Consider the following 13,320-nt stretch of genomic DNA (forward strand, 5'->3'; position numbering starts at 1 on the left):
ATATAATATTTTGTTTCAGATCTATCTAAAGGTCGATCAAGGAAAAGGAAATATTCCTCGACTCGTTAAGAAGAGACTGATTATTTACACATGCAGTTGATCGCAGAAATAGACAGTAATAATGGCTTGATAGCATCTGATTTGCAAACGTAACAGCCAATTGTTATGTCTACGTGAAACGTGATTAAAATTTCATAAATGTAGCGGAACTTTTTTACACTGTAGATGCAGTTAGCGAACTTTATAAGAAAGTAATTAGTGTAACATTTTTTAAAGCACCAATTTATATCTACAAGGTACTAGTTTGTAACAGCTGCGTGCATGAATAATAATTATTCCAAATAACGTCAATCGCTAACGATGGGGACCAACGTATAAACGTAGAATTGTTCACCTGTTCGTGATATCCGTCTGCGTTGTAACGCAAACAAGTGAGACATCAGAAAGAAAGTATCGAGCCGTATTAAAATACGTATAGAGATATCTCGCGTTATTATAATCGCAAGGTGCGACGAGAATGTCGTTCGGTCGAACGAATGAGAGCTGCGAGTCGCATGAGAGCTTGCGCCGCGAATGAAAGGGACGAAAGGGACAACGAACGAGCATCGTCCTTCGGAAGCATCAACGTCGAAGAATGTAATTCGCATCGAGTCACGGCGAATAGGGAGTCAAGGAAGCGTGTATACCTTCCGCTCGGAGCTGCACGCGTTTCGAGCGTTACCGGATAAAAAAGGCGGAAGGGTGAAAAGGGAAAAATGCCAGGGGGAACCTCGACGCGAGAGAGCAGCGAGGCGATCCGGATGGAGCCCCTAGGTAGAACCTCGAGTTCCCGAAGTCCCGGGCAAAACGGGACCGCCAACACCACCACCGAGGTGCCGATAAATTCAGGTGAGCGAAAATCCACTTCTACTCTCGCCCAACAACCGTGTTTACCGCTCTCTTTAACGACCTCGAGTCGTTCCAACGTGCACTGTGTGTGTTCGCACAACAGCTTGAAAAATTTCATTAACCCTGCCAGAGGAGAACATACTTGACAGTGTTCACAGATATTTGACAAGCATAATGAATTCCTTACTAAATCAACATAGCCTACTTTTTTATATGTTCCGTTTAGGTAAAACGATATTAATTAATCCTTTCAAACTGGGTGATGTCCAGTGAGGTCCATAAATATTCATATGCATTTCACAGTTCGACTTAACGAATTAATTTTCTCTTACATGTCTGACAAATTAGTTTATTACATAATCTATGACAAAAATGAAAGAAAATTGCCATAGACTGGATTTACGAAGAAAAACATAGGTAGAGAGCACAGCATCGGTAGAACACTATTAAGTAAAATAATTTAATAGTACATTTATCTCAGCAATCTTTTTGTCAGACTTAAAATTAATTTTTCATCCTCGGAAATCGTAACTATTTGAGATTATAAAGAAATTATCACTTACTTATTCAAAACTCATTATTTATATTACATATTCCAATTCTAAAAACGTTTTAATCCGCGTGGGGCTCAGCGGATCTCATATGTATATCGTCTGACTATACAGGGTGTCCCAGAAAAAATGTCAGAGCCGAAGAAAGACTATTCTGTAAGCGTTTCTGAACAACAATTTTCTTTGCCAAAATGCAAAGTGAGGTATGGATTTTAAATTATTAACGAAAAATACTGACCAATAAGAGCACGTGTAGGGCCCGCGCCTAGCCACGGCCGAGCGTGACAATCCGAGCTAAACTGCCCGTCGCTGGACGCGGACCCTACGCGTACTCCCATTAATTAGTGTTTTTCGTTAATAATTAAGAAACCATGGTTCACCTTGCACGTTACAAAGGAAATTGTTGTTCAGAAACGCCTCTAAAATCACCCCTTTTCGGTTCTAATACTTTTTCTGGGACACCCTGTACGTAAGTGTGTATGTCGACGGCCAATAAACATGATTACGTACGTTAAGAGTAACTTTTCTAATGAAATAGTGTAGCCATGAAAATCTTATTAAAACGCTCAAGTTTGTGTGTACTGGCGAGCTACTATTTTCGAATCTGATCAATATCGATGAAAACGGAACACTTATAAATGTCTGAACTTTTGAACTTGTGACCCGTACCGTTTCAACGTACGTACGTACGTACGTACGTACTTACGTATGGAAGTTTGTTTCCGTCTTAGAAAGTGTATCCAGCCTCCGTCATAAATTATTCTAACATTGACGGGTTTCGTACCCGGCGCTCGGAAATATATTTGTCCTCGAGTGTTACACGCGAGCCTCCAGTAAAATATTCAGGCGCGACACGAGAATCGTACGTTCGGTAACAAACGCCGTTAGAAAAAAGGAAAAAGTTGAAAGCGCAAAAATTGCGTTCTGGCTTTTTAATTACGAACTTGTTTAAAAACCGGTTAAAACATCCCCGAGTCTGGATAAATCCCTCTCTGACGAATGTAGGGCAACTTGAAACAGAAACAGACAGCTATTCTCGAAACCAACGCGGTTACCAATTTATTTCATAATAAATGAAGTGCAAAACTCGCGTTAAAAATAATTTTATGAAAAATGTCAGTTAAATTTAAATGGAATAATATTGTAAATGATAAAAATATATCTTTCTTATATATATATATATATTGTTTAGAGATTGTATTGAAAGGTTTCATAAAATTAGAGAATAATGAATAAACGCAAATTTGGATATTAATTGTACAAAAGCTGACATCTTTAGAAGAAGCATAAAATTGACCTAGATTCACTCAAGCAAGGCTTTAATTAAAACAATTTCAGCGCGAATCTACAAACGTTCTTACTTCTTTTTATCTTCCTATTCATCCGGCGTCCTTATTTTTTTCACTCGGCATACGGCTTTGTTTCTTATTCATACACCAGTTCCTTGGAGCTGGGAAAAGGCATCTCTCTGAAATATTCAGAATAGTCATCTATTCTATGTATATAAAAGAATCATACGTAACCCGAAACGTTCGGTGGGCTAGAAATGAGACCAGAAACGGAAACGTCCACTCTTACCCCAGTTTGAATGCTATTGTCAGCATTCAACGGAGATTTCGTCCGCGAAGGATATTGAACTTTGCCGATCTAAACATTTCGAGTACACTCATTCATCCCGCGAACTGTGAACTTCTAAAAGAGCTCCTCGGCTGTTCAATAATCGCTCATATGAGGATACGATTTTATTCTGGCCCTCTAGACAGATACAGTAGGTCCTGGTTAATTGATACAATGGCAATTCGGCATAAATACTGAAGAATGAAAAATTAATTTTTCATCCTTGGAAATCGTAACTATTTGCGATTATAAAGAAATTATCACTTACTTATTCAAAACTCATTATTTATATTACATATTCCAATTCTAAAAACGTTTTAATCCGCGTGGGGCTCAGCGGATCTCATATGTATATCGTCTGACTATACAGGGTGTCCCAGAAAAAATGTCAGAGCCGAAGAAAGACTATTCTGTAAGCGTTTCTGAACAACAATTTTCTTTGCCAAAATGCAAAGTGAGGTATGGATTTTAAATTATTAACGAAAAATACTGACCAATAAGAGCACGTGTAGGGCCCGCGCCTAGCCACGGCCGAGCGTGACAATCCGAGCTAAACTGCCCGTCGCTGGACGCGGACCCTACGCGTACTCCCATTAATTAGTGTTTTTCGTTAATAATTAAGAAACCATGGTTCACCTTGCACGTTACAAAGGAAATTGTTGTTCAGAAACGCCTCTAAAATCACCCCTTTTCGGTTCTAATACTTTTTCTGGGACACCCTGTACGTAAGTGTGTATGTCGACGGCCAATAAACATGATTACGTACGTTAAGAGTAACTTTTCTAATGAAATAGTGTAGCCATGAAAATCTTATTAAAACGCTCAAGTTTGTGTGTACTGGCGAGCTACTATTTTCGAATCTGATCAATATCGATGAAAACGGAACACTTATAAATGTCTGAACTTTTGAACTTGTGACCCGTACCGTTTCAACGTACGTACGTACGTACGTACGTACTTACGTATGGAAGTTTGTTTCCGTCTTAGAAAGTGTATCCAGCCTCCGTCATAAATTATTCTAACATTGACGGGTTTCGTACCCGGCGCTCGGAAATATATTTGTCCTCGAGTGTTACACGCGAGCCTCCAGTAAAATATTCAGGCGCGACACGAGAATCGTACGTTCGGTAACAAACGCCGTTAGAAAAAAGGAAAAAGTTGAAAGCGCAAAAATTGCGTTCTGGCTTTTTAATTACGAACTTGTTTAAAAACCGGTTAAAACATCCCCGAGTCTGGATAAATCCCTCTCTGACGAATGTAGGGCAACTTGAAACAGAAACAGACAGCTATTCTCGAAACCAACGCGGTTACCAATTTATTTCATAATAAATGAAGTGCAAAACTCGCGTTAAAAATAATTTTATGAAAAATGTCAGTTAAATTTAAATGGAATAATATTGTAAATGATAAAAATATATCTTTCTTATATATATATATATATTGTTTAGAGATTGTATTGAAAGGTTTCATAAAATTAGAGAATAATGAATAAACGCAAATTTGGATATTAATTGTACAAAAGCTGACATCTTTAGAAGAAGCATAAAATTGACCTAGATTCACTCAAGCAAGGCTTTAATTAAAACAATTTCAGCGCGAATCTACAAACGTTCTTACTTCTTTTTATCTTCCTATTCATCCGGCGTCCTTATTTTTTTCACTCGGCATACGGCTTTGTTTCTTATTCATACACCAGTTCCTTGGAGCTGGGAAAAGGCATCTCTCTGAAATATTCAGAATAGTCATCTATTCTATGTATATAAAAGAATCATACGTAACCCGAAACGTTCGGTGGGCTAGAAATGAGACCAGAAACGGAAACGTCCACTCTTACCCCAGTTTGAATGCTATTGTCAGCATTCAACGGAGATTTCGTCCGCGAAGGATATTGAACTTTGCCGATCTAAACATTTCGAGTACACTCATTCATCCCGCGAACTGTGAACTTCTAAAAGAGCTCCTCGGCTGTTCAATAATCGCTCATATGAGGATACGATTTTATTCTGGCCCTCTAGACAGATACAGTAGGTCCTGGTTAATTGATACAATGGCAATTCGGCATAAATACTGAAGAATGAAAACAAAAAGTAGACTACAATACAATTTCGTTTGGCTTACGTTGGACAGACTGTCCTTTTATTGAAACAATTTTTGCAATTGCAATAACATATAATTAGAGCTAGTTACAAAGTAGTGGCACTGATTAGTAATGTAGACATACAGTGCAGTCCATAAATATTCATACACATTTCAAGAGTGAATAACTTTTTTAATGTCGGAACGAATTAATTTTCTTTAGATATGAGGGAGATTGGTTTAATATGTGGTGTAAAACGAAGTACTCTTTAAAATTGTTATAAATCAGATTTACGAAGAACCAAATAAGGGGGACTATTTTTTAATTTTTTATTTAACTCTCAAATAAGAATTTAAAGCATGTTTTTTGTAGATCTAAGGATCTTATATGAATATAGAAAGTTTCATAAAAATCTGTCAAGACAAGAATGTTCGACTTTTTAATTTTCTCATTTTATTGAAATTTTAGGCCAAAAGTCATCAAAACCAGCATTTTATCATTTCTCAACCGTTTATGATCATAACATCACTCTTTTCTGTACAAAACGGGAATAAAAGATAATAAAAAGGGAACATAAGAACTTGGCTTTCTCTTTATTCGCATCGATCTGTTCCAATTCTTTTCGAGTATATCGATTTCACACTCGTCTCTTGGTAACGTCAGCCTTCATCCTACAGCGGAGGGAGATTAGTGAACTGCAATTGTTTGAATCATTTAAAGATCGATTACGTAACAGAGTGGCGATGTAAGCGATAGATAGATAGATTTTCACACAATTCTTTATTTAGCAGTTTTCCATTCCTTTATTAGTACCAATTTCCATATAAAAAAGTGATACTACCTCTGTCCCATAGTAATAGTAGCAAAAAAAGAATAAATATAGAACGAAACACTTATTATCAAGAAGCTAGATTAAATTAAACAACAAATTAAAAGTATTGCTCCTAATTTTTATTTTGAGTGTTCACATAGTTTCTAGATCTTTCGAAACATTTTCTATCAATGATAATTGTTAATCGTTATTTTTCCATAACCATCTACTTTTATCTCTGCAGCTTTTAAGTTCCGTTAAAGCTTTCTACATTTAGTATCTCAATTTACATTCCCCTTTATCTGAAAGCTTTGTTTGGATATCGAATAACTGGTCTATTATTACCAGTCCTCCAGCTTCTTCAGATAATCGCCGGTCGATTGTGCATCGAAAATAATTTGAATCAACGACACGCCTGATTATCTTCATAAAATCTTTAACTCTTGATCAGTTGCATGCATAATTAATCGGTAGCTGGTCAATTCTTCACTTCAACAAAGAGCTTATCATCGTTCTAGGAGAACTTCGTTACATTCGAAGATATCTTTGTAGTAAAGCAGTCAAATGGAAATTTATTCATACATGGAAATATATCAATATAATATATTCATCAATATATTTCTATTAATATGCAAAATTGTTTTCCAATTTTATCTGTATTTAAAAACATTAAATTAATGGTATAATAATAATATCAGGGGGATAAAATAGAATTGACACATTAACATCGTGAATGAAATGAAGTAGTTTTGTACGATTTAGAGTTGAAGACAGTATTAAAAAATGTATTGAATATGTATGATGGTTGTACGACTCTGCCTGACTCTACATCGTATGCATAACGAGAGTTCTTGAACATATCACGTACCAATACACTCACCCTCCCCCCTCCCCGTATCGAATGTTAAAGTGCCAATACTTGATACCGCTCAATGACTTACCAAAGCAATTGTCTCGAGAGTAAACTATATAGAATGAAAGCTGATTCTCTGTCACAAGAACCATCATGCTCTTCCTTAATTTTCATTCCATCATACAAAATAAACATACCCTTCCATTATTGCTCTTAGTAACATTGAATTTCAATAAATCGTTAGATATAAATGTAAATGATTTTGTACATTTCATTTGTTTATATACAGGGTGAATCAATCACAAGTAGCATGTACAATGACTTGTTGTTTAACGATTTTATCGAAACTTGTATAGATTTTGACTATATGTATAATGGAGTACAGTAAATGAATTAATTTTTTTGTTTTAACTTTGAGTAGATATTTTGTGCCTCAGATTCTATAATAAAACCAGTGACTATCAGAAATTTATACAAGAATTATATTTGATACACGTCAAGAAGGAGTATCACGTATAATATCTTGTTATTTAATGACTTTACCAAGCATGCATATTAATTCGATAGAGAACATTAAATGAATTATTCTTGTATTTTAATCAATTTAAATGAGTTTTTGTCAGACTTTATAATACAATTATTAGTGGTTAGTTTTAATTGTTATTTCTAACTGATTCAGCCTGTATACAGGGTCTTCGCTAAGGCAAACCATCTGCATAACTTCAACATTTTTTTAAATAATACTATTTATAATTTATAATTGTAATAAGACTATTTTCCATTATTAGAAAATTTATTGTAAAATGAATAATGCTTGAAAACATTGTTTCTACAGTATAACGTAACTCAAATGCTCGTACAATGATTTTATTAATCATTTTGCTATCTACAAGAATTCTATTAGGATGTGTTACTATGAAAGTGGTATAAGTCAAAAATAAAAACATTCAAATTTTCATTTGCATTATTTATATTTCAGTAGTACGAAAGAGTTCTTAGCTTTACCACTGAACTACTTTCATAATGTCCGCCGCACGTAAGAATGGGAAAGTGATACAAGCAGTTTATGGTCAGACTGCTAAGTATAATTATATGTCTACGGTTAGATTGTTAAGTTAATCACTTTCTGGATCTACAGTTAAAGTTCATCTTGCTCTAAAGATCAAAGTTTATGTAATCAAAACGATAGTAAGATTTTACATAGACAAAACCCTAATGAATTCAATTTTAACGATAATATAATATTTTCACGTTCGTGTTTTATTTCAAATCGGCTACCAATTTTTCCAATCATCTATATTATATGACATTTAATGATAAAATCACACGATTCTCAAATTATGTATTTCGTAACGAAAAACAGTCTTCAAGGATGATTATGATAAAATTATCTGTCATGTGAATAGCAGACAACGATATAGAAAAGATATTTAGGTAGCTTGTTTTAACTGCAATTGCTACGCCATAATTCTTGAACTTGGAACCTTGTGCAGTCTTTACAGATAGTAGAGAATGTTGTTACCAAATCAAGTGTGAAAACGAAACAATGAAACCAGACACGAATGGCTTTAACGATGGATCATGGAATTTAAGGGCGTTCGTGAGGAGCAGTTGTTCAACTTAAAACGAATTCACGTTCACATGATCATTAACATTCATCAATATGCCTTTTTTAAACAAGATTTGTATAAAAATCCCAAGTATACAGGGTCTTCGCTAAGGCAAACCATCTGCATAACTTCAACATTTTTTTAAATAATACTATTTATAATTTATAATTGTAATAAGACTATTTTCCATTATTAGAAAATTTATTGTAAAATGAATAATGCTTGAAAACATTGTTTCTACAGTATAACGTAACTCAAATGCTCGTACAATGATTTTATTAATCATTTTGCTATCTACAAGAATTCTATTAGGATGTGTTACTATGAAAGTGGTATAAGTCAAAAATAAAAACATTCAAATTTTCATTTGCATTATTTATATTTCAGTAGTACGAAAGAGTTCTTAGCTTTACCACTGAACTACTTTCATAATGTCCGCCGCACGTAAGAATGGGAAAGTGATACAAGCAGTTTATGGTCAGACTGCTAAGTATAATTATATGTCTACGGTTAGATTGTTAAGTTAATCACTTTCTGGATCTACAGTTAAAGTTCATCTTGCTCTAAAGATCAAAGTTTATGTAATCAAAACGATAGTAAGATTTTACATAGACAAAACCCTAATGAATTCAATTTTAACGATAATATAATATTTTCACGTTCGTGTTTTATTTCAAATCGGCTACCAATTTTTCCAATCATCTATATTATATGACATTTAATGATAAAATCACACGATTCTCAAATTATGTATTTCGTAACGAAAAACAGTCTTCAAGGATGATTATGATAAAATTATCTGTCATGTGAATAGCAGACAACGATATAGAAAAGATATTTAGGTAGCTTGTTTTAACTGCAATTGCTACGCCATAATTCTTGAACTTGGAACCTTGTGCAGTCTTTACAGATAGTAGAGAATGTTGTTACCAAATCAAGTGTGAAAACGAAACAATGAAACCAGACACGAATGGCTTTAACGATGGATCATGGAATTTAAGGGCGTTCGTGAGGAGCAGTTGTTCAACTTAAAACGAATTCACGTTCACATGATCATTAACATTCATCAATATGCCTTTTTTAAACAAGATTTGTATAAAAATCCCATATACGATTCAACTTTGGGATTGAATTGGGATTGGGACTATACGATTCAACTTTGGGATTGAATATCTCGACTTTTAATACCGTAACGAGTATTCAGTTTTCGAGGACATATAAAAGACACTTAAATTAATATTTATTGTAAGTTTAGAAAGAAATTGAACGACATGAATTGTTATGCGAACGTCCTTGAACTTGAAACCCTTTGCAGTCCTCGTAGGTAGTAGAAAATGTTGTTACCAGCCCAAGCGTGGAAACCAAACGATGAAACCGGGTAGGAATCGCTTTAAGGGTGGGTCACGGATGGCGCCACGGTGAAGGCGGCCACCCCCGCCGTGCGAGGGTGGGCGAAACGAGGCGCGGCGTGGCGAGAGCTGGAAATTCACCCCCTGTGATCGCGAATCCGCCACCAACGGAGTTTGGAAAGTCGCCATTTCTGCCTAACTAACTCCGCAGTCGCTACAATCCCTACGGTTTAATGCCAATGAAATGTCAAGGCACGTCGCGCGTTATAGACTCGCCGACGTTGTCGAGCAGTTCGGTGACATCGTAAACCCGGTGGATCGTCACGCTGTCGTCGCGGGTCCTCGGGACCTCGTTGCTCGCGCTCGTACTCCGGCTCCTGCTGGTGTTCGCGCCCGTGCCCGCTCCACTCGTGCTCCCACCTGTGTTCGTGATCCTCGCGTTTTGCAACCGTGCCCGTGGCCGTGCTCGGTGTATCCGGAGCCGCGACTCGAGCAAGCTCGCTCCTGCCGTTTGAACGTCGAACTGCGTGCGAGGAAAACGGAACGAGGACGAGGATAGAAAAGAGGTCGAGGCCTAAGTAAAGTGGTGAACCGAAACCCTTATTCCTGAGTGATTCCCTGACCTTGACACTCGCGACGAGACCCGGTCCGTCGACGAGGGTAGTTGTTATTCGGCTACGTTTGTGCTAACGGTAAACGGGGGGAGCAGGAGGCCGCGAGTACAACCGCCTGAATTCTGGCGGAACAGAGAGAGCCCTTGATCAAAGTCTTATATGCTACGAACGACGGTCAGGTAAAAGAAATCGTTCGTCGGAGACCGCCGCCGAATCGGTTCACGATGAGCGAGCAGGATGTGGACGACGTCGCTTTTCTGACAGGTGAGACACGCGCCAGAGGCGCTGGCCAACTTTCACGATTCCCTTTTATCCCGCCTTGTCGTTACATCTACCCTTAAAGTCGCGACGTTCCACTTCCAGTTACTCGCTCTCCCTTTTCATTCGCCAATTCATCTAAGTTTCCCGGTCGGTTTCTTTCCCTCTCTTTTCTCCGTGCGCGCTTCGCCTCCTTTCCATTTGGAATCGTTCGACCAGATGGCCCACTTACGACCCTCCGGGCTACGAATAGACTATACGAGAAGCACGTGCGTACGATCAATAAGAGACGAGCTTCTGATCTTTCAAATTAAACTACGCAATCCGCCTACTCTCGCGTGCGTCTGCCTTTGTTTCGTGTACTCGTACGAGCAAACTCATTAACGAATAGAACGATACCTGCGAGTGCACGAACAACTCCTTTTCAGTTCGCAACCATAGAATATGTTACACCTCGGCAAAGAATTTTTCTAATAATTGCCTTCCCTAATCCTCGATATATTAATTTGTTTGCTTCTCACACTTCGCTTCCGTGTTTAACTGGTATCATCATACTGTGCGCATTGTACAAACATCTGTTGAAGCTGAACGTTCCTCGCGACGTGAACGCTTTACCTCGAATTTAATTGAGATAAATTCAAGGTCAAGCCAGAGCTGCGCAATTGGGTAAAAATGTACGCAAGCATTTTACATGTTGTGAAGTAACTGCATTAACGTCACTGTGCACCGTGCTGGGCAGTCAAAAATCTGGGTCAAGTGTGTAACCGAGGACAAACTTGTTTCTCGTGTCGCTGGATAGAAGCATTTCGTGTTTGGCAACTTTGTTATCTCGTTACAAGTCCTACCTACTTTTCACATTTTTTCGAAAAACTTCTTGAATCTCTTCATCGTACAATGTTCCTTCATCAATTCACATCGTGAAAAATGTATGAAAAGTTAATAATAGGAAATATTTTTTAACAGCGAAGAATTATAACGGGTGATAAGAGATACAGAAATACAATATTCAATTTTTGTACACGTGATTCTGATTATTTTTTTTTTATATCATTTTCTATCAAAGCGTACAGATGTTGGGGCACGCGTGATCATTATTCAGGGGACCCTTTGTTCCAGGAGACAGCAACACGGGACTGCACAAACGTAGTATTTACGAGCACAGCGGAATTGTGTGTTCACAAAAGAGAGCTCTCTGCGTAGCCACCGTCGTCTTTGCGATCCTTTTCGCCATATCACTCATCATTGCCTTCGCGGGACCACAAAATGGTAAACATCTTATTATAATCCATAGCTTTTAGATCACGGATTTGATGCATTTAGAAGATTGAAATTATAAATAATGAATAAACTTATATAAACTATTAAAAGTAAGTGCATATAACAGTGCTTAAGGACGTTATGGTGACAATTGTTTTATTGTTGTACTAATACATAATTGCATGACTGATATTTCTCAAGACACTATTTACTACAATTTTAATGGAAATATTAGATACCATGTCTTATGAAAAAACTACACACGTTATGCATTTATAGAAAAATTATTTGTATATCTTCCCTGATTTTTTTAATTATAATATGGATGCGTTTTGAAATACTGTGAATGAAACTGTAAGAAACTGACAATCTATACTATTTTTTTTGGCATATGTTTCTTTTTAAGATATTTAATAATAGCTAGAACAATTTTTCAAGAAGCTGTCATTCTTTTTTCGTTGACGTCTTTAGTTAGTCTTCATAAGAATAGATGTTAAACTGAAATTGCGATAACTTTTAAACGAGCTGATAAACATTTTCACGTATGTTTGTAATAATAATTAAAGTCAGATAATGAAGTCTCAATAGTGTTTTTACTTATTACTAACATTCTTAATTGGCCAAGGTATGTTCTTCCGATGGTAACATTTTCGTCATCTGCCGCGTATTTCATCGCGATATTGAGAAACGACAACTTAATGTTTAATTATGCATTTACTCTTTGCGTTAAAGACGTACATATTACGAGACTTATTTCTATTTGATTTCTATGACATGCACCACACCACAGCGCGCCTGTCTCCCAATTATTTCGGATAACTGACGTTCTACTGTATTTAAAAAAGAACGAAAGCGCAACTATATTCTTGTGTCACCCGCGTATTATCGGTTTCACGTATTCGGTTTTTAATAGACTGCCCTTGCGCTGGAGAGAAGCCAGCCAACCTGGAAATCGAGGACGATGAAAAAAGCAGCGAGCCTCTCGCAACTAATGGGGAGGTATGGTTATACTTATGTTTGCTTTGCTGGCTTATACACGATCGTAAACGTCGAACTGGAGCAAAACATGTAGTACATCCTAACACATATCGCACATAGACATATAATCCGCGAATAATCAAGAGTATGTCTATCTACTCGTAGAAAATCTGAAACGGGCCACGATGAATAATGCATGCCAGCCTATATCGTTAAAATGTACTGTGTAACGCCGGATAATGATCACATAATGCGACGTTGTCTTTCATATTTTTAGACAATCTCTTTTTCATCGGTCTTTTTCATCTCTTCAGTTACAGCCAGACCGCAGATTTTTGTACAACGTACATTTCTGAGGTCAACTGAGGAAATGAATACTAAAACAATTTAATAATTAAAATAATTTATAAACAATAATACATAATTCATTTTTGATCTTACGTCTTAAATACATATT

At 36.7% G+C, this 13,320-nt stretch overlaps 2 protein-coding genes across 8 annotated transcripts in view; one reads left to right on the forward strand and one right to left on the reverse strand.

Moving 5' to 3' along the window:
- Positions 1 to 13,320, reverse strand: part of LOC108624222 (putative low affinity copper uptake protein 2) — a 44,264-nt gene that overhangs the window by 8,109 nt on the left and 22,835 nt on the right. Inside the window, exons 1-2 of one of the 3 annotated variants that reach the window (XM_026812963.1) lie at positions 3,018 to 3,254; positions 2,801 to 2,907 (exon numbers count right to left, since the gene is read on the reverse strand). The exons of 1 other annotated variant lie outside the window; for it this stretch is intronic. The gene's annotated coding sequence lies outside the window, so the exon portion shown is untranslated. Of the gene's footprint in view, positions 1 to 2,800; positions 3,255 to 13,320 lie in introns of those variants that run through there. One more of the 3 variants, XM_026812962.1, reaches the window with a different exon arrangement.
- Positions 1 to 13,320, forward strand: part of LOC108624225 (endoplasmic reticulum aminopeptidase 1) — a 33,097-nt gene that overhangs the window by 5,203 nt on the left and 14,574 nt on the right. For 2 of the 5 annotated variants that reach the window (XM_018023370.2, XM_018023372.2), the window contains exons 2-4: positions 20 to 888; positions 11,745 to 11,894; positions 12,799 to 12,884. In XM_018023370.2, the coding sequence (XP_017878859.1) occupies positions 756 to 888; positions 11,745 to 11,894; positions 12,799 to 12,884 (369 nt within the window). In that variant the 5' untranslated portion in view covers positions 20 to 755. Of the gene's footprint in view, positions 1 to 19; positions 889 to 8,623; positions 10,635 to 11,744; positions 11,895 to 12,798; positions 12,885 to 13,320 lie in introns of those variants that run through there. The other 3 variants (XM_018023371.2, XM_018023373.2, XM_018023374.2) reach the window with 3 other exon arrangements.

The sequence above is a fragment of the Ceratina calcarata genome, unplaced genomic scaffold (assembly GCF_001652005.2).
Source record: "Ceratina calcarata isolate Rehan_Ccalc_2016 unplaced genomic scaffold, ASM165200v1 scaffold303, whole genome shotgun sequence".
Lineage (NCBI taxonomy): Eukaryota > Metazoa > Arthropoda > Insecta > Hymenoptera > Apidae > Ceratina > Ceratina calcarata.